The sequence below is a fragment of the Ranitomeya variabilis genome, chromosome 5 (assembly GCF_051348905.1).
Source record: "Ranitomeya variabilis isolate aRanVar5 chromosome 5, aRanVar5.hap1, whole genome shotgun sequence".
Classification (NCBI taxonomy): domain Eukaryota; kingdom Metazoa; phylum Chordata; class Amphibia; order Anura; family Dendrobatidae; genus Ranitomeya; species Ranitomeya variabilis.
In genome coordinates this window covers 87,397,403-87,423,795 of record NC_135236.1, presented here as the reverse complement: position 1 = coordinate 87,423,795, position 26,393 = coordinate 87,397,403, and the positions used below count along the sequence as shown (strand labels likewise).

General features: G+C 45.5%; 1 protein-coding gene across 1 annotated transcript in view; it reads left to right on the top strand.

The window, feature by feature from the left end:
* The first annotated feature begins 861 nt into the window (after positions 1-861).
* RNF181 (ring finger protein 181) overlaps positions 862-26,393 on the top strand; it is a 43,732-nt gene continuing 18,200 nt past the window's right edge. Inside the window, exons 1-2 of the mRNA XM_077262854.1 lie at positions 862-976; positions 2,840-2,935. Coding sequence (XP_077118969.1) covers positions 2,850-2,935 — 86 coding nt within the window. The 5' untranslated portion in view covers positions 862-976; positions 2,840-2,849. The remainder of the gene's footprint in view (positions 977-2,839; positions 2,936-26,393) is intronic.

Here is a 26,393-nt window from a genome sequence, read left to right as displayed (position 1 = left end):
TAGTCCCTGTGTCAGTCTCCCTTTCCCACTAGTCCCTGTGTGTCCCCTTGTGTCAGTCTCCATTGCCCACTATTCCCCGTGTGTCAGTCTCCCTTGCCCACTAGTCCCTGTGTCCCCGTGTGCCAGTCTCCCTTGTCCACTAGTCCCCGTGTGCCCTTTGTGTCAGTCTCCCTTGCCCACTTGTCCCCGTGTGCCCCTTGTGTCAGTCTCCATTGTCCCCTTGTGTCAGTCTCCCTTGCCCACTAGTCCCCTTGTAACCTTCTCCCCTGCCTCCTAGCCCCCATGTGTCCCCTTGTGCATGTCTTCCTTGCCCCCTTGTGCCCTCTCCTCTGCCCCCTCGTCACCATTTGCTTGTGTCTTTCTCACTGCCCCTGTATGGAGGGGCTGCATTGTATTCTATGGGGGTTACATTGAATTTTATGGGGGGGGGGGGGGCATTTGGAAGTTCGCACCGGGGCCCATAACTTTGTAGTTACGCCACTGTTAGGGGCCCACTCAGAAGTTTCACCCCCCTGGAACCAAAACCCTAGCTATGCCTCTGCCACCGCCATACATATAATCTCCATGTTAGAGCCCCATTGTTCCCTTTCAGAGCTTCTAACATTCCAGAACAGTGAATAACGTATGTGCAGTTCTCATTTCCCAACCTCAGTGATTCAGGAGCAATTAGCGCACAATTACTAACGCGCATGCGCGGCACAAGTCTCCCGCGCTGCGGCCTGTTTTCATTCTACAGAGTGGAGTCTTTGCTTAGTCACGTGATACAAACCGCGCCCACACAGGTCACATGACCGGCATAAGCAAGTGTGTCTTTAGCGTCTGTCATAGAATCCCGCCCCCTAATAAGCTCATTGGTGGAGAGGTATATTCTGCCCTGTCATTGGTTGAGACTCGCTGCGCTGCTGTAGCGCTGTGTCCCCTGGACTGCAGGACTTCCTGGATGTGAGCAGTACTGTCCGTGGGGGTCTGTGCGCAGGTAAGAGCTGCTGCCCCCCGTGTCAGTGACGTCACCGCCGGTGCCTGTAATATTACAGGTACATGTAAGAATGCTATAGTCAGTGGAGTGTTACATGCAGGACTCTGGGAACGCTGAACCCCCATAGTAGGTCCTGTAATAGCATTGGTGGTGGTTCCCAGCTATCCCAGTATCAGATACCATGGAAAAACGTACAAAATGAAAAAACTCACCAGAAAAAAAAACTTGACTTAAAGAAATATGCATGGGTTTAACTCTTTCGTGACTGTCATTTTGCGGCTTTAATTTTATTTTTTTCCCTTCCCTCCTTTAACGTTTTCTGGCCGCACCAGGACTCGTCTCCTGTTTTTGTGCAGGACGAGTTGTAGTTTTGGATGACGCCGTTCATGTTACCGTATAATGCACCGACGACACAGAAAACGCTTCCAAGTGCGAAAACGGCAACTCCGGCATTGTTTTCCTTTTTTTTCTGGCCGTGTGATTCCCCCAGGTCAGCACCACTGCGGCCATGCCGGTTCTTCACATACATAGTTTCAAAAATTCAGAACTCTGTAAATAAACAGATAAATTTTGTGTCACCTTTTTCTCCATCGATGAAGCTGTGGGAGGAATTATTTGAAAATAATCCGTCACTGAGCCCCAGATCCCGAAAAATGAAAACGGCTACTGGTGTCGGAAAATGGCAGCAAAAGCAAAAAATGTGTTTTTTCAGCACTTAAATAAAAAATAAACTAGACATGTTTGGTATCTGTGAACTCGTACTGACCTGGAGAATCTTAGTGACTCGTCAGTATTAGCATTTAGGTAAAAAACAAACAAAAAACAATTGTGGACTTGCACTTGATTGTGATTTCACAGCACTTGAATTTTTTTCCCTTATCCCAGTACACTATATGCTAAAATCAGTGGCATCATTCAAAAGTACAACTCGTCCTGCAAAACACAAGCCCTCATATGGCCGTATTGATGGAAAAAAATAAAAAAGGAATGGCTCTTAGAAGAAGGGGGTAAAAAATGCCCCCCTCCCCCCCAAAAAACACAACAAAACTACAAAGGAAAATGGCTCGGGGTGTGAAAGGTTTAATGAAAAAGAGAATAGTTAGCAGGGTAGAAGGGCAAAAAGAGGAATTGTGAGTGCACAGTGCTGTGTAATATGATCTCTACAATATAGGAGGAGGAAGATGATGAGCGGTGACTCTTGAAATGCCGCTGTCATGTAATGGTATTTGAATAGTTAAAAATCAGGGCTGTATAATCACAGCTGGCAACCCGCTCCGTATACCCACTGCGCTCGCCGCAAGTATCCCAGCGCCCCTATAACCCCATATTGCACTCATGGGGTCGCAAAGAGGTGAAAATCAGGACCTCCAATGTATTAACCTTTCTCCAAAAAAGTTCCTGCATCTCCTACTTCTGGTATTTCATACATTTTCAGCCCCATATCACCCGGTAGGGGTCTACCGTATACCCTTTTATTTTTTAGATTTTTTTTTTTTTTCATGTCCGCCCTCTACGTTTTTTTTTCTCCCTCCTGTGATATATATGAAATGTATGCCTTTGATGGAAGCCACTGCTGTAGGACACCGTATAGACACACTGGCGTAAATTGGCCATTGACTCGTATTGTAAAATAAAACAAATGTGAACAGCGCCCGTAACGTTCCGTGACACCAAATCCGTATCAGGGGCCTAATCTATAATGGCGCCATAATTTATATATGTCCCTCAGTCTGGTGCCCGTCAGTAGTAGTTATAGCAGCGCCACCTTTGGGCTCTGAAGTCTTCCTGGTAATCGGGGTGTATGCCTAAAGGCCATATTGTGGTATGTAGTCTTGTATAACCTTCGGTTCTTCTCTCTTTCAGCCTTTCCTCGATGGCGTCCTACTTTGATGAACATAACTGTGAGCCCACCGTCCCCGAGGAGCAGTACCGGCAGAATGCCTTGTTAGAGCTGGCCAGGTCAGGAATAAACCACGGGGTAAAGAATAAAAAGAAATGAGACAAGTAGGGCGTCTACGACCCACCAGGGAGCAGAACCTTCTGAATAAGCCCGACATTTGCTAGTTCGTGCCTCACGGCTCTAGATAAGGTGTGATCGGTGCCCCTGCGCCCACTAAGGGCTTCACGGCACATAAGGGGAGAGGTGAGGTGACTACTGTCAATTTCTGACCCTTTAATGAGCCTTGCACTGTGACCAGGGATATAGGCCATGCCAGAGACTCTTGTGAACGCTGTTTCGGGGTGTTTGCTCCTCATCAGTGTAGAGCAGAGTCTGGCTGAGTGCGATGTCCTTGAGGTAGTACTGATTCTCTGTAAGGAGACCACCTGACTATGGACTCTACAGGGTATCTACCTCTCCTCCGTGGTACTTGTGAGATCATTTATTTCCTTCTCTGACATAAATAATTTGCAAACTTTTTTTCAGATGGAGCATTGCTTGTAAGACCTCATACTTGGCTGGTCCCTTTATGGAGAAGCAGAACTTCCCCACATTGAGTTAAAGGAAATCTGTCAACAGGTTATTGCTATCTAATCTGAGAGCAGCATAATGCAGAGCAAAAGATGTCACTTACTAGGCTGCATGTTGTAGTTTCAATACAATCAGTGTTTTATCAGCAGGAGATTATCACTGCCTGACTAGGTCTCACTTGCAGAGAAGTCCAGCTAATCTGTGTAACCCCACTGCTGATTGGCAGCTTGCTGGGAGTGTACCGAGGAATCTCGCCATCAGTGGTATGTGTGGGGATATACAGGGCTTAACATTGTGACCCCTGCTACATGTACAACAGAGAAAGCAGAGATTCTATCAAATCCACACATGCAGCCCGGTATGTGACACCACTGGATCAGGGTCTCTGCCTCTACATCATGGTGCTCTCAGATTACATAGCAAAAACCTGCTGTCAGATTCCCTTTAAGGGCATTAAACTCAGCCAGACTTTACTGTACACTTATATGTGACAAAATTGCCGAAACAGCTGTCTGTAGTTGATCTTCCGGCTTGGCATTTATCCTTGCCGTTGTTATAAGGCTTGTAAAAGGGTCAGACATTAACTTATTTTACAGCTACCTTTCCTAAATTGTACTTGCAAGATATTCGCTTTAATTGAGTGAAAATGCTAATTTGCATACTTTTCTCCCATGGAGCATTGCCAAGAAGACTTAGTGATGTGATGTGATGTGACCTACAATATCACAATAAAAAAAAAATAGCAGCAGTATCCATAATTGTAGGGCTACACCGTGACTTTGGCCGCAACCTAACAGGATCCGTTTTTTGTCACATGTCGTGGTATCCCATTTGCTTGTATTGTACTGCAATACCCAGTCCACCATACTGTGTGGTGATTTGGGGTCCACCATACTGTGTGGGGGTCCACCATACTGTATGGGGGCTGTGGGGGTCCACCATGCTATGTGGGGGGTCCACCATACTGTCTAGGGGTCCACCATACTGTGTGGGGGCTGTGGGGATCCACCATACTGTATGGGGGCGGTGGGGGTCCACCATACTGTGTGAGGGCTGTGTGCGGGTCCATCATACTGTGTGGAGGGCTGTGTGGTGGTCCACCATACTGTATGGGGGGGCTGTGTGGGGGTCCACCATACTGTGGGGTCCATCACACTGTGTGGGGGCTGTGTGGGGGTCCATCACACTGTGTGGGGGTCCATCACACTGTGTGGGGGTCCATCACACTGTGTGGGGGCTGTGGTGGTCCACTATACTGTATGGGGGCGGTGGGGGTCCACCATACTGTGTGGGGACTGTGGGGTCCACCATACTGTATGGGGGCTGTGTGGGGGTCCACCATACTGTATGGGGGCTGTGTGGGGGTCCACTATACTGTATGGGGGCTGTGTGGGGGTCCACTATACTGTATGGGGGCTCTGGGGGTCCACCATACTGTGTGGGGGTCCACCGGACTGTGTTGGCATAATATAAGCATACTAATACAATGAAGACATTCTACATATGGCCTAGTGATATTTGTAAGCCCTAATGAAGATGGTGAGACAGCACATAGTATATATTTTAGCATTAACAAAATGCAAAGTGAATGATCAAAAGAGAAATCTAAATCAAACCAATATTTTCTGTGACAGCCCTTTGCCTTCAAAACAAAAAAATTATTCTCGGTGCTTGTACTTGCATACAATTGTTAAAGGAACTTGGTCTAAATATTTTTGAGAACTAACCACAGATCTTCTGCAGATGTTGGTTGTGCCAATCCTTCTGTCTCTTCATGTAATCCCACATAGACTGGATAATGTTGAGATCTGGGCTCTGTGGGGGCCGGACCATCACTCCCAGGACTCCTTGTTCTCCTTTATGCTGAAAATTGTTCTTAATGACTCTGGCTGTATATTTGGAATTGTTGTCCTGTTGCAAAATTAATTTGGAGCCAATCAGACGCCTCCTTGATGGTATTTTTCAGCATTGAGAAAGCCATTAATTCTAACCAAATTCCCAACTCCATTTGCTGTGATGCAGCCCCAAACTTGGAAGGAGCCTCCACCATGCTTCACTGCTTCAGCATACACTCATTGTACTGCTCTTCAGCCCTTCAGCAACCAGCCTTCTGTCGCAGTTAATTAATGCACATTTTGACTCCTCAGTCCAGAGCACCTGATGCCATTTTTTTTAATCCAGGTTCCAAGGTTTCTGTGCATATTTGAAACACGTGGCCTTGTTTTTATGTGAAAAGTATACTATTTCTCCACAATTCTTCCACGCCTGCAGACAGTCATTATTATATCGCTCTCAAGCTCTTTGGGGAACAAACTGTTACAGCCAAATATTTCACATCTTAACTTTGTATGCTTTCATCATAGTTGAGTTACTTGGCTTGTGTCCATGTTGAATTGGCTTTTTGGCTGTAATCGTTCCATGAAGACCACTTCAGGACAGTCTTCTCCAAACAGTAGATGGTTGTAGTTTGGTCTCACTGATTGCTGCCAGTTCTGTGCTGATGGCACTGCTGAACATTTTCCAGTTTCAGAGAGCAGTACATACAGTATGATGTGTCTTTCATCTGCTGCATGGTGACCTTGGCTGACCAATGTGTCTACAGTCCTCAACGTTTCCCATTTCTTTGTGCTTCTTCAAAAGAGCTTGAACAGCACCTCTTGAAACCCAGTGTGCTTTGAAATCTTTGCTTGGGAGAGACCTTGCTGATGCAGTATAACTACCTTGCGTCTTGTTGTTCTGCTCAGTCTTGCTATGGTGTATGACCTGGGACATGAAAAAAATAATAAAGTCCTGGAAATGTTGATACAGAGCCTTGATCTTGATATCATCGAATCTGTCTAGACTTACGTGATACAGAAGGATTTGCACAAGCGACATCCACAGATCTGTGGCTTATTCTCCATGATGTTTGAAACAACCTCCCTGCAGACTTAATTAAAAAAAAAAAAAAAATTGTGTGCAAATGTACTTGGCAGAATTGATGAGTTGGTGCTGTTTTGAAGGCAAAGGGCGGTCCTACCAGATTAGATTTTTTTTTTTTGCATTTTATTATTAAAAATAAACTGAGCCCTTCTATTTTTTAAAGCATTCCTGCTGTGCATTATTATTTCCACACCTGCCTAAAACTTTTGCACAGTATTGTACATAGATAAAATGAAAATCTTACATTTGTTCTTATCTCAAGATTAGAATTTTGGAAAGAATACAGTTGGCAGCCTGCAGTCACCAAGAGGGGGAGCTCTGCAATCCGTTTTCTTTATGATGCCCTAGTCATGACTGCCTCTGATCCGCTTGCTTTCACAGTGCTGTACAAGGAATGTGTGTGAGACCCCAGTATATATCTATATACCATATGTGTAGCCATAGCCCCCGACAGCAGCACTCGGGGATACTGCCACTGTGTGTTAGGGCCATTCCTCGTATTAGACTTTCTGCTTTTCTAAGTAATAGACCTGTCTGTTCCTCTTTATAAACTTTGTCTTCCTTTTTGCTAATTAGAAATGGATTGTTATTCTTAGAGATTTTCCTATTTCTTAAATTCCAAGCAACTTCCTCGTTCTTGACCCGTTACTGTAAATCTCGCTGATCGGTAGCATTGTTTATGTGTCTCAGACCTGGAGCTCCTTCCTTCCTCTTCACAATGTGCGGCGTGTGAGCCATAACACACATTACCTGTTTGTAGACGGCTTGGTTAACCATCTGTGGCCATTATGTGAGGTTTGAGGGACTCTGAGTGTGTCCTAGTCTCATCCGTTTTGTGGATCAGACTCCGCTTATTTAAAGTCTATGGGAATCTGTTAAAGGGAACCTGTCATGTGAAAAAAACACTATTAACCTGCAGATATGGGGTTAATCTGCAGGTTAATGGCATTCTGAACCTGCCTGGTGCCTGCACTTTTTTTTTTAAATTCGTTTATTGATTACAGCATGAATCATACATACATTTGCTTATATTCGTTATTATCCATAAGGTACATAAAATTACCACACACAACCATGTCTGGGATATTGCAAAGGTTACAAGCAATGCATGTCAATCATTTGTTCATATCTTATTCAAACTTTAACTACCTTAACTTCTAATGAAACCTCTAAAACTAACATGCTGCCGCTTAAAAGAGAGTTCTAGATAGATTCTGCCCTGTAAGTAGATAATGCCCATGCAATCTTACACCCTTTCCTTGTATAATTGTTAAGTTATGTTGACCTAAACAGTATGGCAAGAGGAATTCCATCTTCCCCATATCTTCTCAAATTTGGCTGGATTACCTCTATTCTGATACAATGCCCGCTCATACGGAATAATGGAATTTACCAAGTCGACCCACGCTCTAAGAGTTGGGCAAGAACCCCCCATCCATCGCAGAGCCAACACCTTCCGTGCCAAAAACAGAGTCTCCCTCAGAAAAATTCCCGTATGACGATCCCAAGTCTCTGCCTCCCATACTCCAAACAAGCATACCAGGGGTTCAAGTGGGACAGGGATCGACACCAGTGATGTCAATAATGTCGTTACCTCATTCCAGAATTGGAAGACAATAGGACATTTCCATATCATGTGGATAAAATCTGCATTGCTAGAATGGCATCTCAGGCAGTCTGATGAGTGTAGACGACCCATTTTAAAGAGACGAATCGGGGTCAGATAGGATTGATATATGATGTATAGTTGTGTCATCCTATTATTAACTGATGGGGAGACTTTAGTTGGGGATTCCAAAATTTTGTCCCATTCCTCTCCCAGTGTGTCTGGGAGAAGCCGTCCCCACTTCCCCTTAATTGAATCTATGGTGGATCCCTCACCCATGGATAACAGATAGGTATACAGAGAGGAAATAAGTCCCTGGGGACCCTGCGAATTAAGGATACCTATTAACGGTAAATCTGAGATAGCTCGGCCTGTACCCACATTCCGCATGTGTGACTGGAAGGCTGACCTTAGTTGTAGGTAACGGAAAAATTGAGATTTTGGTATGTTGTAGGTATTTTGTAGCTGTTCAAAGGAGACAAAGATCCGTTGTTTATATAGATTACTCACTGTAAGGACACTGTACGATATCCAGAATTCAGTGGACGGATGACCCAGTAATACCGGAAAATAACTATTATTCCACAATGGCATTTCAGCTGCTATATCAGCAAATCCTGTTACCTTTTTAATTTGCCTCCATATTGATCGTGCTAGTCGGAGCAAAGGAAGTAAATGAGGAACCGCAGTTCTCTCCATCTCCAAAAATCCCAGTGGACAATCAATTTTGGCCGAATACAGAATATGGTGTTCAGAGTTAGGAAGAGTTTTCCCGGGCATCCACATATTCAACATTTTGGCCTGACCCGCTCAGGGGTCAGGAACCTTGGCCCTCCAGATGTGGGAGAACTACAATTCCCAGCATGCCTCAACTGCTGCAAGTTGCTAGGGCATGCTGGGAGTTGTAGTTTTATAACAGCTGGAGAGCCGAGGTTCCCCACCCCTGCGCTAGGTAATATAAATAGAAGTCTGGCAGGGCCGCCCCACCCCCTTGTTTGGGTCTTTGTAGGGTGGATAATTTAAGTTTAGGCCTAGCCTTTCCCCATATGAAGGATGTAGTAAGGGAATTTAGGGTTGCGAAGAAAGATTTAGGTATTATAACCGCGTTATGTTGAAAACAATAGCTCAATTTTGGGAGTAATATCATCTTTATGAGATTAATACGTCCAGCCACAGATAATGGTAATTTGTCCCAGGTAGCGAATTTGGACTTAACCACATCCAGTAACGGGAATATATTAAGATGTAAGTCTAGGTGACTACTCTGGGACATATGTATTCCTAGATATTTAAACTGGGAGACAATGGGTAGCAGTGAGAGGGTTTCAAGGCAGGACATTGGGGTATGGGAGAGAGGCATCAGAGCAGATTTTTCCCAATTTATATAAAGGCCAGAAAATTTACTAAATCTATCTATCATCGTTATTACTTTTGGTAATGTGTCTTCCGTTTGATCCATAAACACCACCATATCATCAGCATACAGACCGATGACGTCCACCCTATCAGCGATATGTATCCCTTTAATATCTACAGAAGACCTCATTCGTATTGCCAAGGCCTCTATCACCAAGGCAAATAGAGCTGGGGAGAGAGGGCACCCCTGTCGAGTTCCCCTATGCAAAGAAAACGATGCAGACATTGAGCCATTCACCACCATTCGTGCCCTAGGTTTCGCATATAATGTATCTATCCCTCTCAAAAATTTATTCCCAAACCCATATTTCCGTAAACATGCAATTAAGAAGGGCCATTCGAGGGAGTCAAAAGCCTTGGCTGCGTCTAGCGAAGCCAATGCCAACTTGTTGTCTGGTTCCAAAGAACTATATTGTATGACCGACTGTACCCGCCTGATATTGATAGAAGTGTTTTTCCCAGGCATAAAACCGGTTTGATCTGGGTGTATGAGATCTAATATGATCTTGTTCAGTCTAGTAGCTAGAATTTTAGTAAAAATTTTGTAATCCACGTTCACCAAAGAAATTGATCTATATGATCCACAATCTAAAGGATCCTTCCCCTCCTTCCTGAGTACTACAACATTAGCATCATAAAACGTTTCGGGTACAGATTCCCCCTCCCATATTCCTTTGAGTACCTTCAGCAGTATAGGGGCTAGCTTGTCACGGTATTTCCTATAGAACTCTATGGGAAACCCATCAGGTCCCGGGGCCTTTCCAGTTGCCATGTCAGCTATAGCATGCTCCACCTCTTCCAGAGTAAATTCAGCCTCCATAAGGGCCTGTTGCGATGGACTTAGCGAGGGGAATGCTATATCTGATAAATAATCTAAGCACTCATCAACACCAGAGTCACTGCTAGATTTATATAACGAGGTATAATAGTCATAGAAGCCCTGAAGTATTCCACCAGTAGAGGACACTAAAGAGCCATCAGACACCCGGATCTGCAATATTGTATTGGAGGCGTTGTGTTGGCGTACCAAGAAGGCCAAAAGTGTACTGGCCTGATTCCCTAACTCAAAATAGGATTGGCGAGTGAAAAATAATTTACGCTTTGATTTAACATCTGCGTGTTGGGTATAAAGTCTCTGGGAGGTGAGCCATTCAATTCTATTACTGCTGGACTGATTGGCTATATAAGTGGCATCTGAATCTTTTAATCTTTGTTCTATCTCCTCATCCTCCTTCGCCGTTGCCCTCTTAATATAGGAGATAGTAGAGGACAGACATCCCCTCAAGTATGCCTTCAGGGTGTCCCAAAATAAACCGAGGTTTTGGAGTTCCGAGTGTACTAGAATGAAATTATTTAACTGATCAACCGTCCTGTCACTAGAGTCTATTAATTTTAACCAGAAGGGGTTCAATTTCCAGGACCTACTATTATTATCGGATCGTCCAAATTTAAGTTTAAGAATAATTGGGCTGTGATCTGAGATTCCCCCGGCTACCATGTTCAATACTATCCACCCACAATGCCAATCCACTCGACCCAAATATATAGTCTATTCGAGATAATGACTGTCTAGTGGATGAGTGACAAGTATACCCTCTGATCTCCGGGTGACTCATTCTCCACAAATCCAGCCATCCACTACCATCCATAAATAGTGCCAATTGAGAGGGAGGCTGAGGTAAAGTGTCTCCCGATGTTGCGTCATCTAATCTCAATCTGTCCATGGATTGATTCATAACTAAATTAAAGTCTCCCATGCAGATAACATTGGCTTCCGGGTATTTTAAGGAGAAGCCTAGGGCCATACGGAGAATTGACATATTGGCAGGGGGGGGGGTTATAGATACATAACAACACGTATTCTCGTGAGTTGATGAATGCATGCACAAAAACAAAGCGACCCTCTGGATCACGTCTCGCCTCTTTGGCCTCCCATCTGACCTCCTTGTGTATTAGTAGAGAGACCCCTCTTGAATAACTGGTGTGGAAGGCGTGTAGGGACCACTGTACCCACGGTTTTTGCATACATCGAGCCGTGTCCCTTGTTAAATGTGTTTCTATTAGTGCTACAATATGGGGGTGGCATCTTTTTATCTGTGAAAATACTTTAATTTTCTTTCTAGGGGTTTTAATGCCTCGGATATTCCAGGTCATACATATAAGTTCAGCTCCCATGTTTACTCTTGAGGGAAGAATTACTACATATCATTATTATTCGGGTGCATTTCAATAGCGTCATACTGGGCAAGAAGTTAGTGTCAGCGGCAGCCTTACTTAATAAACAACCAAAACTGAAACATAAAACCATGTTAAACAAGAAAACTTGAACAGTAGGGGGGAGTATTTCCATCCTCCCACAGTCACATTGAAAAGGGGATACCCTCACTGAATTCAGCGTCCGGTATTGTTGACTTTTCCGCACCTATACGGAAAGCTCAATTTTTATTGCCATCAGACAAGGAACCCAGGTTAGGGGTCTTCCACATTCGGTACTCCATTAGACCGCAACCACTCAATCGCCTCTGCCGGGTCTGTGAAGAACAAGGAGGAGCTATTATGGACGATGCGGAGCCGAGCTGGGTAGAGCATAGAATAGACAATGTTCTTGTCTCTAAGTTGCTTCTTAACATCCACAAATCGTGCACGCTGCTTTTGAAGATCCACGGAAAAATCTGGAAAAATCGATATGGTGGCATTATCGAATTTGATGAGGCCCTTCTGACGCGCCAGACGAAGGGTGGTATCTCTGTCTCTGCAATTAAGAAGACGCGCCAGGAAAGGTCGCGGCGGAGCTCCAGGAGGGAGGGGCCTCGTTGGTACCCTATGGGCTCTTTCCACCGCAAATGTCGAGGAGAATCCATCTCCTAGTGTAGACTTGAGCCATTCCTCTAAAAATTGCTCAGGCCGCTGACCCTCTGACCGCTCCGGGAGACCTATGATTCGGATGTTGTTACGGCGCAGTCTATTTTCCAAATCATCTGCTTTTTGCTTCCAAGCATTTACGGATCCAGCGGCTTTGGTCAATTTGGCCTCCATAGGATTGATAGTGTCTTCTATATGAGACACCCTTGTTTCGACCTCAGAAATACGCCCCCTCATAGTTTGCATGTCATGTCGCAGGCGGCCCACTTCAGTATGCACATCCTCTAATTTCTCCGTAAGAGATGATCTAGTGAGGGATATAGCCTGCATTAACTGCTCCGATGCCTGTTTGAGAGTCAGTTCTTCTTCCTCTCCTTCCCCAGTACCATCAGAGGGGCGACCCCTGCGTTGAGATGATGTGGAGTTACCTCTGAGGTTGCGTACATTTTCATGAGGGTCGTCCTTAGCAAATTTTTTAAGTTTTTCAGCAGCCGCCGCTCCTCTAGGATGTTGCATGGCGGGTATACACAAGAGGACCTCACAAATTAGTTCCAGAAGTAATTGTAGGCAAGCTGTGCTCCAACTTTATGGTTATAGATGAATCAAGCTCTAACCCCAGGTCTTGTATAGTATTAGATTGTGCTCCAAGGCTCCATAAATTTAACAGGTAATGATAGTGAGGATCGCAGGGTGGTTGTCCAAGTATTTATTTAGGCCTTATATGCTGGGTGGGTGCTCAGTTCGTGCATAGAGGGAGAGCAGTAGGGAGGGGGTTAATTCCCACTATTATGGCGCCACCAGTGAAGCGATTGATTAACAGAGGAGGTGCAGGGCCCAATATCTCAGGGCACAAACCGCACCACCTCACTAGTTCCCCAGGCACAGAATTGTCTCATAGGCAGCACCGCAGGTGCACAAAGCGCCGCTCCCTGTGCTGTTAGGGAGCGCGCTATAGTAATGGCCGCCGCTCCCCTCGAGCGCCTCTATCCCTTTCAGGCCTCTTAACTATCGTGCGTCAGCACAGTCCTCACCACTGCGATCCTGCCGCCTTCAGCTCTGTTGTGAGGGAAGTCCGGTTCCAGCTGGAGGTGGTGGCGCCGCGTCCTGTGTCCCGGAGCGCGCGCACCGAAGATGGCTGCCACTCCACGTGTGTCTTCCCAGTGCCTCTGTCCCCGCAGCTTCCTACCGCCTCGGATCGCTGCAGCGGCCGTTCAGAGGGTCCGCAAGGTTCCCTAGGGTAAGGGGTTCCAGCTTTTGCCGGTAACGCTTGCCGGAGTATGATAAATGTGGCAGGATAAGATAAGGATATTTGGAGCTCTCACTCAGTGTGTCCTTCTTCTCCTGCTACATAGCCACGCCCCCCCTGGTGCCTGCACTTTGAACCCCGATAACAGGAAGAAATGAACTTTATTCCTCCCAGCAACATTCGGGTTTCAGCCCCAACAGCAGCTCATCAATAGACCCGACTGTCAGTCAGAGCCATGGGCTGGGTGACAGCCACTTCTTTTTATAAGTAGACCGGTGACTGAACACCGAATGCTGCTGGGAGGACTAAACTTAATTTTCTCCAGGCAGCGGGGCTCTCGGTGTTGGTGCTGGGCAGATATAGAACGCTATTAATCTGCAGATTAATCCCAAATCATTTTTTCCACGTGACAGGTTCTCTGTAAACACACATGAAACAAATGTAAGACATCTGTAGTGTTTCACCCGCTACGGGTCTTGGGGATACTCGCTTGGCAGCAGGATAAACACTTCAGGCACGATATCTCACACACATCAGTCCATATGGTTTATTTTAACTCCGCATAAACGAGATAGGGTACAGTCCGTTTCATTACAGCCATGAAACATTACAGGACATCAGACAGTTCATGTAGCAGATAGGCTTCTCTGCTGTATATTATGATTCCCTTGTTCGGGGTTACCTCTGTTTCCACTCCTCACACTGACTTCAGGTCAGTCCCAGGTCCTCAATACAGACCGTCCAGGTCTACGGTCTCCAGGTGCTTCCAGGACGACTCCAACACCAACCGTCCGTGTTATGTCCAGCATTCAGGCTCTCCAGCCTGGAATGGTCTCTGTGTGCTTCCAGGACGTCCCCACTTGGAACCGTCCAACACACAGGCCATTCTGCAGTGTCCTGCCAGGACACACGGAAGTGTGTCCACCCTGACAGACACTCACTCAATCTCTCTTTTACCATGTGCTACACACACCTCCTTTACATAGGTGAAACCACACCCAGGTACCTGTCACGTGGCTAGTCAGGTGAGCGTGACATCACCACAGGTCCTTACACACAAAACCATCTTACTGTTCAGACACGCCTCTTTGGCTGGGTTTGTAGGTGACTGAACCCACCCATCTCTCCAATCACCTGGAAGCCTTCCCAATGTAAACAAACCCCTCAGCAGTAGATCTGCTTGAGCAAAACATACCCAGGCTTCCATCACAGGGCCACCCACCTCTGCGATACATACCATCCATCATTCACATGACCAGTCGCTATGCTACACATCCTTTGTATTTCATTTTTTTGTTTGTTTTTTTTTTAGATATTTAATCTGTTTTTAACTGAGTCCTCGTTAAGAATCAGTGTATGAAACAAGGTCAGTTTACCTGATTCAGTTTTTAAAACAAACAGATAGGAAAAAAACCCAATGCAAAATGGAAGACACATGGAAGAAAAACAAAGTGAAAGAGTGAATGTAGCCAAAAGATGCATAATACAGTGTCTAAGTTTGGCATTTGACTACACCTAGTTCTTTTATACCCCCAGCTATATTCAGAGCTGTATTAACCCCTTCATGACCCAGCCTATTTTGGCCTTAATGACCTGGCCGTTTTTTGCAATTCTGACCAGTGTCCCTTTATGAGGTAATAACTCAGGAACGCTTCAACGGATCCTAGCGATTCTGAGTCTGTTTTTTCGTGACATATTGGGCTTCATGTTAGAGGTAAATTTAGGTCGATAATTTCTGAGTTTATTTGTGAAAAAAACGGAAATTTGGCGAACATTTTGAAAATTTCGCAATTTTCACATTTTGAATTTTTATTCTGTTAAACCAGAGAGTTATGTGACACAAAATAGTTAATAAATAACTTTTCCCACATGTCTACTTTACATCAGCACAATTTTGGAAACAAATTTTTTTTTTTGCTAGGAAGTTATAAGGGTTAAAATTTGACCAGTGATTTCTCATTTTTACAACAAAATTTACAAAACCATTTTTTTTAGGGACCACCTCACATTTGAAGTCATTTTGAGGGTTCTATATGGCTGAAAATACCCAAAAGTGACACCATTCTAAAAACTGCACCCCTCAAGGTGCTCAAAACCACATTCAAGAAGTTGTATTAACCCTTCAGGTGTTTCACAGCAGCAGAAGCAACATGGAAGTAAAAAATGAACATTTAACTTTTTAGTCACAAAAATGATCTTTTAGCAACAATTTTTTTATTTTCCCAAGGGTAAAAGGAGAAACTGGACCACGAACGTTGTTGTCCAATTTGTCCTGAGTACGCTGATACCTCATATGTGGAGGTAAACCACTGTTTGGGCGCACGGCAGGGCTCGGAAGGGAAGGAGCGCCATTTGACTTTTTGAATGAAAAATTGGCTCCAATCTTTAGCGGACACCATGTCGCGTTTGGAGAGCCCCCGTGTGCCTAAACATTGGAGCTTCCCCACAAGTGACCCCATTTTGGAAACTAGACCCCCCAAGGAACTTATCTAGAAGCATAGTGAGCACTTTAAACCCTCAGGTGCTTCACAAATTGATCCGTAAAAATGAAAAAGTACTTTTTTTTCACACAAAATTTCCTTTAGCCTCAATTTTTTCATTTTCACATGGGCAACATGATAAAATGGATCCTAAAATTTGTTGGGCAATTTCTCCTGAGTACGCCGATACCTCATATGTGGGGGTAAACCACTGTTTGGGTGCACGGCAAGGCTCGGAAGGGGAGGCGCGCCATTTGACTTTTTGAATGGAAAATTAGCTCCAATCGTTAGCGGACACCATGTCGCGTTTGGAGAGCCCCTGTGTGCCTAAACATTGGAGCTCCCCTACAAGTGACCCCATTTTGGAAACTAGACCCCCCAAGAAACTTATCTAGATGCATAGTGAGCACTTAAAACCCCCAGGTGCTTCACAGAAGTTTACAACGCAGAGCCGTGAAAATAAAAAATAATTTTTCTTTTCTCAAAAATGATTTTTTAGACCACAATTTTTTATTTTCCCAAGGGTAACAGGAGAAATTGGACCCCAAAAGTTGTTGTCCAGTTTCTCCTGAGTACGCTGATACCCCATATGTGGGGGTAAACCACTGTTTTGGCACACGTCGGGGTTCGGAAGGGAAGTAGTGACGTTTTGAAATGCAGACTTTGATGGAATGCTCTGCGGGTGTCAGGTTGCATTTGCAGAGCCCCTGATGTGCCTAAACAGTAGGAACTCCCAACAAGTGACCCCATTTTGGAAACTAGACCCCCAAGGGAACTTATCTAGATGTGTGGTGAGCACTCTGAACCCCCAAGTGCTTCACAGAAGTTTATAACGCAGAGCCGTGAAAATAATAATAATGTGTTTCCTTTCCTCAAAAATATTTTTTTAGCCCAGAATTTTTTAATTTTCCCAAGGGTAACAGGAGAAATTTGACCCCAAAAGTTGTTGACCAGTTTCTCCTGAGTATGCTGATACCCCATTTGTGGGGGTAAACCACTGTTTGGGCAGATGCCGGGGCTCGGAAGGGAAGTAGTGACGTTTTGGAATGCAGACTTTGATGGATTGGTCTGCAGGCATCATGTTACGTTTGCAGAGCCCCTGATGTGCCTAAACAGTAGAAACCCCCCACAAGTGACCCCATTTTGGAAACTAGACGCCCCAAGGAACTTATCTAGATGTGTGGTGAGCACGTTCAACCCCCAAGTGCTTCACAGAAGTTTATAACGCAGAGCCGTGAAAATAAAAAATAATTGTTCTTTCCTCAAAAATTATGTTTTAGCAAGTAATTTTTTATTTTTGCAAGGGTAACAGGGGAAATTGGACCCCAACAGTTGTTGCCCAGTTTGTCCTGAGTACGCTGGTACCCCATATGTGGGGGTAAACCACTGTTTGGGCGCACGTCGGGGCTTGGAAGGGAGGGAGCACCATTTGACTTTTTGAGCGCAAGATTGGCTGGAATCAATGGTGGTGCCATGTTGCGTTTGGAGACCCCTGATGTGCCCAAACAGTGGAAACCCCTCAATTCTAACTTCAACACTAACCCCAACACACCCCTAACCCTAATCCCAACTGTAGCTCTAACCCTAATCACAACCCTAACCCCAACACACCCCTAACCACAACCCTAACCCCAACACACCCGTAACCCTAATCCCTAACCCTAATCCCAACCCTAACCACAACTGTAACCCCAACACACTCCTAACCCTATCCGTTACCCAAACTACAAGCCTAATCTTAACCCTATTTCCAACCCTAGCCCTAATTCCAACCCTAACTCTAATTCCAACCCTAACCCTAAGGCTATGTGCCCACGTTGCGGATTCGTGTGAGATTTTTCCGCACGATTTTTGAAAAATCTGCAGGTAAAAGGCACTGCGTTTTACCTGCAGATTTACAGCGGATTTCCAGTGTTTTTTTGTGCGGATTTCACCTGCGGATTCCTATTGAGGAACAGGTGTAAAACGCTGCAGAATCCGCACAAAGAATTGACATGCTGCGGAAAATACAACGCAGCATTTCCGCACGGAATTTTCCGCACCATGGGCACAGCGGATTTGGTTTTCCATAGGTGTACATGGTACTGTAAACCTGATGGAAAACTGCTACTGATCCGCGGCCAATCCGCTGCGAATCTGCGGCCAATCTGCTGCGGATCCGTGGCCAATCCGCTGCGGATCCGCAGCCAAATCCGCACTGTGTGCACATGCCCTAACCCTACCCCTAACCCTAACCCTACCCCTAGTTCTAACCCTAGTTCTAACCCTAACCCTAGTGGAAAAAGAAAAAAAAAAATTTCTTTTTTTTATTATTGTCCCTACCTATGGGGGTGATAAAGGGGGGGGTCATTTACTATTTTTTTTATTTTGATCACTGTGATAGGTTTTATCACAGTGATCAAATTATATCTGGAACGAATCTGCCGGCCGTCAGATTCGGCGGGCGCACTGCGCATGCGCCCGCCATTTTGGAAGATGGCGGCGCACATGGAGAAGACGGATGGACACCGGGAGCCTCGGTAAGTATAAGGGGGTGGAGATCGGGGCACGGGGGGGGGCGTCTGAGCACGGGGGGGTGGCATAGGAGCACGGGGGAGCGGACAGGAGGACGGGGGAGCGGAGCACAAGACGGAGGGGAGCGGACCACAGATCGGTGGCTTGGGTGTTATGGTTCTCAATGGCAAGAGAACATAGCCCAGCAAACATAAGAACTAGCTCTTGGAAGGATGGAAACTAAACTGACCATGAACTAAACCTGCCGCACAACTAACAGTAGCCGGGTAGCGATGCCTGCGTTTTATCCCTAGACGCCCAGCGCCGGCCGGAGGACTAACTAATCCTGGCAGATTAAAATATAGTCCTGGCTCACCTCTAGAGAAATTTCCCCGAAAGGCAGACAGAGGCCCCCACAAATATTGGCGGTGATTTTAGATGAAATGACAAACGTAGTATGAAAATAGGTTTAGCAAAATTGAGGTCCGCTTACTAGATAGCAGGAAGACAGAAAGGGCACTTTCATGGTCAGCTGAAAACCCTATCAAAATACCATCCTGAAATTACTTTAAGACTCTAGTATTAACTCATAACATCAGAGTGGCAATTTCAGATCACAAGAGCTTTCCAGACACAGAAACGAAACTACAGCTGTGAACTGGAACAAAATGCAAAAACAAACAAGGACTAAGTCCAACTTAGCTGGGAGTTGTCTAGCAGCAGGAACATGCACAGAAAGGCTTCTGATTACAATGTTGACCGGCATGGAAGTGACAGAGGAGCAAGGTTAAATAGCGACTCCCACATCCTGATGGAAACAGGTGAACAGAGAGGATGATGCACACCAGTTCAATTCCACCAGTGGCCACCGGGGGAGCCCAAAATCCAACTTCACAACAGTACCCGACCCTCAAGGAGGGGGCACCGAACCCTCACCAGAACCACCAGGGCGATCAGGATGAGCCCTATGAAAGGCACGGACCAAATCGGAGGCATGAACATCAGAGGCAGTCACCCAAGAATTATCCTCCTGACCGTATCCCTTCCATTTGACCAGATACTGGAGTTTCCGTCTGGAAACACGGGAGTCCAAGATTTTTTTCCACAACGTACTCCAACTCGCCCTCAACCAACACCGGAGCAGGAGGCTCAACGGAAGGCACAACCGGTACCTCATACCTGCGCAATAATGACCGATGAAAAACATTATGAATAGAAAAAGATGCAGGGAGGTCCAAACGGAAGGACACAGGGTTAAGAATCTCCAATATCTTGTACGGGCCCATGAACCGAGGCTTAAACTTGGGAGAAGAAACCCTCATAGGGACAAAACGAGAAGACAACCACACCAAGTCCCCAACACAAAGCCGAGGACCAACCCGACGCCGGCGGTTGGCAAAAAGCTGAGTCTTCTCCTGGGACAACTTCAAATTGTCCACTACCTGCCCCCAAATCTGATGCAACCTCTCCACCACAGCATCCACTCCAGGACAATCCGAAGATTCCACCTGACCAGAAGAAAATCGAGGATGAAACCCCGAATTACAGAAAAAGGGAGACACCAAGGTGGCAGAGCTGGCCCGATTATTGAGGGCAAACTCCGCTAAAGGCAAAAAAGCAACCCAATCATCCTGATCTGCAGACACAAAACACCTCAAATATGTCTCCAAGGTCTGATTCGTCCGCTCGGTCTGGCCATTAGTCTGAGGATGGAAAGCAGACGAGAAAGACAAATCTATGCCCATCCTAGCACAGAATGCTCGCCAAAATCTAGACACGAATTGGGTACCTCTGTCAGAAACGATATTCTCCGGAATACCATGCAAACGGACCACATTTTGAAAAAACAGAGGAACCAACTCGGAAGAAGAAGGCAACTTAGGCAGGGGAACCAAATGGACCATCTTAGAGAAACGATCACACACCACCCAGATGACAGACATCTTCTGAGAAACAGGAAGATCCGAAATAAAATCCATCGAGATGTGCGTCCAGGGCCTCTTCGGGATAGGCAAGGGCAACAACAATCCACTAGCCCGAGAACAACAAGGCTTGGCCCGAGCACAAACGTCACAAGACTGCACGAAGCCTCGCACATCTCGAGACAGGGAAGGCCACCAGAAGGACCTTGCCACCAAATCCCTGGTACCAAAGATTCCAGGATGACCTGCCAACGCAGAAGAATGAACCTCAGAAATGACTTTACTGGTCCAATCATCAGGAACAAACAGTCTACCAGGTGGGCAACGATCAGGTCTATCCGCCTGAAACTCCTGCAAGGCCCGCCGCAGGTCTGGAGAAACGGCAGACAATATCACTCCATCCTTAAGGATACCTGTAGGTTCAGAATTACCAGGGAAGTCAGGCTCAAAACTCCTAGAAAGGGCATCCGCCTTAACATTCTTAGAACACGGCAGGTAGGACACCACAAAATTAAACCGAGAGAAAAACAACGACCAGCGCGCCTGTCTAGGATTCAGGCGTCTGGCGGACTCAAGATAAATTAGATTTTTGTGGTCAGTCAATACCACCACCTGATGTCTAGCCCCCTCAAGCCAATGACGCCACTCCTCAAAAGCCCACTTCATGGCCAAAAGCTCCCGATTCCCAACATCATAATTCCGCTCGGCGGGCGAAAATTTACGCGAGAAAAAAGCACAAGGTCTCATCACGGAGCAATCGGAACTTCTCTGCGACAAAACCGCCCCAGCTCCGATTTCAGAAGCGTCGACCTCAACCTGAAAAGGAAGAGCAACATCAGGCTGACGCAACACAGGGGCGGAAGAAAAGCGGCGCTTAAGCTCCCGAAAGGCCTCCACAGCAGCAGGGGACCAATCAGCAACATCAGCACCCTTCTTAGTCAAATCAGTCAATGGTTTAACAACATCAGAAAAACCAGCAATAAATCGACGATAAAAGTTAGCAAAGCCCAAAAATTTCTGAAGACTCTTAAGAGAAGAGGGTTGCGTCCAATCACAAATAGCCTGAACCTTGACAGGATCCATCTCGATGGAAGAGGGGGAAAAAATATATCCCAAAAAGGAAATCTTTTGAACCCCAAAAACGCACTTAGAACCCTTCACACACAAGGAATTAGACCGCAAAACCTGAAAAACCCTCCTGACCTGCTGGACATGAGAGTCCCAGTCATCCGAAAAAATCAAAATATCATCCAGATACACAATCATAAATTTATCCAAATAATCACGGAAAATGTCATGCATAAAGGACTGAAAGACTGAAGGGGCATTTGAAAGACCAAAAGGCATCACCAAATACTCAAAGTGGCCCTCGGGCGTATTAAATGCGGTTTTCCACTCATCCCCCTGCTTAATTCGCACCAAATTATACGCCCCACGAAGATCTATCTTAGAGAACCACTTGGCCCCCTTTATGCGAGCAAACAAATCAGTCAGCAGTGGCAACGGATATTGATATTTAACCGTGATTTTATTCAAAAGCCGATAATCAATGCACGGCCTCAAAGAGCCATCTTTCTTAGCCACAAAGAAAAAACCGGCTCCTAAGGGAGATGACGAAGGACGAATATGTCCCTTTTCCAAGGACTCCTTTATATATTCTTGCATAGCAGCATGTTCAGGCACAGACAGATTAAATAAACGACCCTTAGGGTATTTACTACCCGGAATCAAATCTATGGCACAATCGCACTCCCGGTGCGGAGGTAATGAACCAAGCTTAGGTTCTTCAAAAACGTCACGATATTCAGTCAAGAATTCAGGAATCTCAGAGGGAATAGATGATGAAATGGAAACCACAGGTACGTCCCCATGCGTCCCCTTACATCCCCAGCTTAACACAGACATAGCTTTCCAGTCAAGGACTGGGTTATGAGATTGCAGCCATGGCAATCCAAGCACCAACACATCATGTAGGTTATACAGCACAAGAAAGCGAATAATCTCCTGGTGATCCGGATTAATCCGCATAGTTACTTGTGTCCAGTATTGTGGTTTATTGCTAGCCAATGGGGTGGAGTCAATCCCCTTCAGGGGTATAGGAGTTTCAAGAGGCTCCAAATCATACCCACAGCGTTTGGCAAAGGACCAATCCATAAGACTCAAAGCGGCGCCAGAGTCGACATAGGCATCCGCGGTAATAGATGATAAAGAACAAATCAGGGTCACAGATAGAATAAACTTAGACTGTAAAGTGCCAATTGAAACAGACTTATCAAGCTTCTTAGTACGCTTAGAGCATGCTGATATAACATGAGTTGAATCACCGCAATAGAAGCACAACCCATTTTTTCGTCTAAAATTCTGCCGTTCACTTCTGGACAGAATTCTATCACATTGCATATTCTCTGGCGTCTTCTCAGTAGACACCGCCAAATGGTGCACAGGTTTGCGCTCCCGCAGACGCCTATCGATCTGGATAGCCATTGTCATGGACTCATTCAGACCCGCAGGCACAGGGAACCCCACCATAACATCCTTAATGGCATCAGAGAGACCCTCTCTGAAATTCGCCGCCAGGGCGCACTCATTCCACTGAGTAAGCACAGCCCATTTACGGAATTTCTGGCAGTATATTTCAGCTTCGTCTTGCCCCTGAGATAGGGACATCAAGGCCTTTTCCGCCTGAAGTTCTAACTGAGGTTCCTCATAAAGCAACCCCAAGGCCAGAAAAAACGCATCCACATTGAGCAACGCAGGATCCCCTGGAGCCAATGCAAAAGCCCAATCCTGAGGGTCGCCCCGGAGCAAGGAAATCACAATCCTGACCTGCTGAGCAGGATCTCCAGCAGAGCGAGATTTCAGGGACAAAAACAACTTGCAATTATTTTTGAAATTTTGAAAGCAAGACCTATTCCCCGAGAAAAATTCAGGCAAAGGAATTCTAGGTTCAGATATAGGAACATGAACAACAAAATCTTGTAAGTTTTGAACTTTCGTGGTGAGATTATTCAAACCTGCAGCTAAACTCTGAATATCCATTTTAAACAGGTGAACACAGAGCCATTCCAGGATTAGAAGGAGAGAGAGAGAGAAAGGCTGCAATATAGGCAGACTTGCAAGAGATTCAATTACAAGCACACTCAGAACTGAGAAAAAAAAAAAAAAAAAAAAATCTTCAGCAGACTTCTCTTTTCTCTCCTTTCTCTGTCAATTAATTTAACCCTTTATGGCCGGTCAAACTGTTATGGTTCTCAATGGCAAGAGAACATAGCCCAGCAAACATAAGAACTAGCTCTTGGAAGGATGGAAACTAAACTGACCATGAACTAAACCTGCCGCACAACTAACAGTAGCCGGGTAGCGATGCCTGCGTTTTATCCCTAGACGCCCAGCGCCGGCCGGAGGACTAACTAATCCTGGCAGAGGAAAATATAGTCCTGGCTCACCTCTAGAGAAATTTCCCCGAAAGGCAGACAGAGGCCCCACAAATATTGGCGGTGATTTTAGATGAAATGACAAACGTAGTATGAAAATAGGTTTAGCAAAATTGAGGTCCGCTTACTAGATAGCAGGAAGACAGAAAGGGTACTTTCATGGTCAGCTGAAAACCCTATCAAAATACCATCCTGAAATTACTTTAAGACTCTAGTATTAACTCATAACATCAGAGTGGCAATTTCAGATCACAAGAGCTTTCCAGACACAGAAACGAAACTACAGCTGTGAACTGGAACAAAATGCAAAAACAAACAAGGACTAAGTCCAACTTAGCTGGGAGTTGTCTAGCAGCAGGAACATGCACAGAAAGGCTTCTGATTACAATGTTGACCGGCATGGAAGTGACAGAGGAGCAAGGTTAAATAGCGACTCCCACATCCTGATGGAAACAGGTGAACAGAGAGGATGATGCACACCAGTTCAATTCCACCAGTGGCCACCGGGGGAGCCCAAAATCCAACTTCACAACACTTGGGGGGGCGATCGGTGGGGTGGGGGGGGTCACATCCGTGTTTCCAGCCATTGCCGATGATATTGCAGCATCGGCCATGGCTGGATTGTAATATTTCACCAGTTTTTTAGGTGAAATATTACAAATCGCTCTGATTGGCAGTTTCACTTTCAACAGCCAATCAGAGCGATCGTAGCCACGGGGGGGGGGGGGGGGGTACTGAAGTACCACTTCCCCTGTCCCTGCAGATCGGGTGAAATTGGAGTTAACCCTTTCACCCGATCTGCAGGGACGCGATCATTCCATGACGCCACATAGGCGTCATGGGTCGGATTGGCACGGGTTTTCATGACGCCTACGTGGCGTCAAAGGTCGGGAAGGGGTTAACTAATCCGCTGGATGGCGCTGTGCTGACAAATGCAGTACTGTGCGTAATTTTTAGACCGCTGTAGAAAAAAATGCTACAAAGTAAAAATGCTTTCAAAAATAGAAGGGTTAATAGTTTATTTTTTTTATCAATTAACCAAATTCAAAGTGAATGACCAAAAGAGAAATATAAAGCAAATAGCTTTTTTGACCGCCCTTTTGATTTTAGCACAGCATCAATTCTACTAGGTACAGTTGCACACGGTTTTTGAAGGATCTCTGCAGAGAAGTTGTTCCAAACATCTTGGAGAACTAACCACAGATCTGAATATGAGACCAATCCTTCTGTCTCTTCATGGAATCCCAGACAGACTGGATGATGTTGACAATCCGGCCCCCACAGAGCCTTGATCTCACTTCTAGGACTTCTTGTTCTTCTATACGTTGAAGATGGTTCTTAATGTCATTGGCTGTATGTTAGGGGTAATTGTTCTGCTGAAGAATACATTTTGAGTGATTCAGATGCCTCCTTGATGGTATTACATCATGGATAAGTATCTGCCTGTATTTCACAGCATTGAGGACACCATTAATCATGCTCAAATTATAATTTCTATTTGTTAAAATGCAGCCCCAAACTTGTAAGGAGCCTCCACCATGCTTCACTGTTCCTGCAAACACTTATTGTACTGCTCTCCAGCGTTTCACCAAACAAGCTGCCTTCTGTTACAGCAAAATATTGCACATTTGATTCATCAGTCCAGAGCACCTGCTGCCATTTTTATGAATCCCATTTCCTTTACTTTTGTACATAGTTGAGTGACTTGACCTTGTTTCCATGTCAGAGGTGTGTGTTTTGTTTGGTTGCAATTCTACCATAAAGACCACTTCTGGGCAGAATTCTCCAAACAGTAGATTGGTGTAGCTGGATCTTACTGGTTGCTGCCCATTCTGAGTTGTTGACACTCCTGGACATCCTCCAATTTTCAAGGAAAATATGAATGATGTGTCTCTCATCTGCTGCACTAAGTTTCCTTGGCTGACACGGTGTCTACAGACCTCAAAGCTGCCCATTCCTTGGTGTCCTCAATGTTGAGAACTACAGGCAGATACTTATCCATCATGCAATACGATCAGTGCGGCATCTGATCTTTTCCAAATTTATTCTGCATCAGGAAAACAATCCCAAACATACAGCCAATGTCATTAAGAATAGAGATGAGCGAACATCGTCGGCTCCCTCCTTATTCGGCAAGCTATGGCGCTTACCGAAAAAGCTGCACCAGGAACCCGGATACCTGGAGCGCTCCCAATGTGTTGTGACTGTCACACACCCGCGACACATGCAGCTGCGGCACCGAACAGCTGATTATCGGGAGCGCTGCAGGTATCCGGGCTCCAGATGCAGCTTCTTCGGTAAGCGTGATAGCTTGCCAAATAAGTAGGGAGCTGACGATGTTCCCTCATCTCTAATTTAGAAGTCCTAGGAGTGATGATATGGCCCCCACAGAGCCCTGATCTCAACATCATCCAGTCTGTCTGGGATTACCTGAAGAGACAGAAGGATTTACACAGACAACATCCATGGAAGATCTGTGGTTAGTTCTCCAAGATGTTTGGAACAACCCCCCTGCAGAGTTGAAACCTGTACCTAGAAGTAATGGTGTTTTGAAGGCAATGGGCAG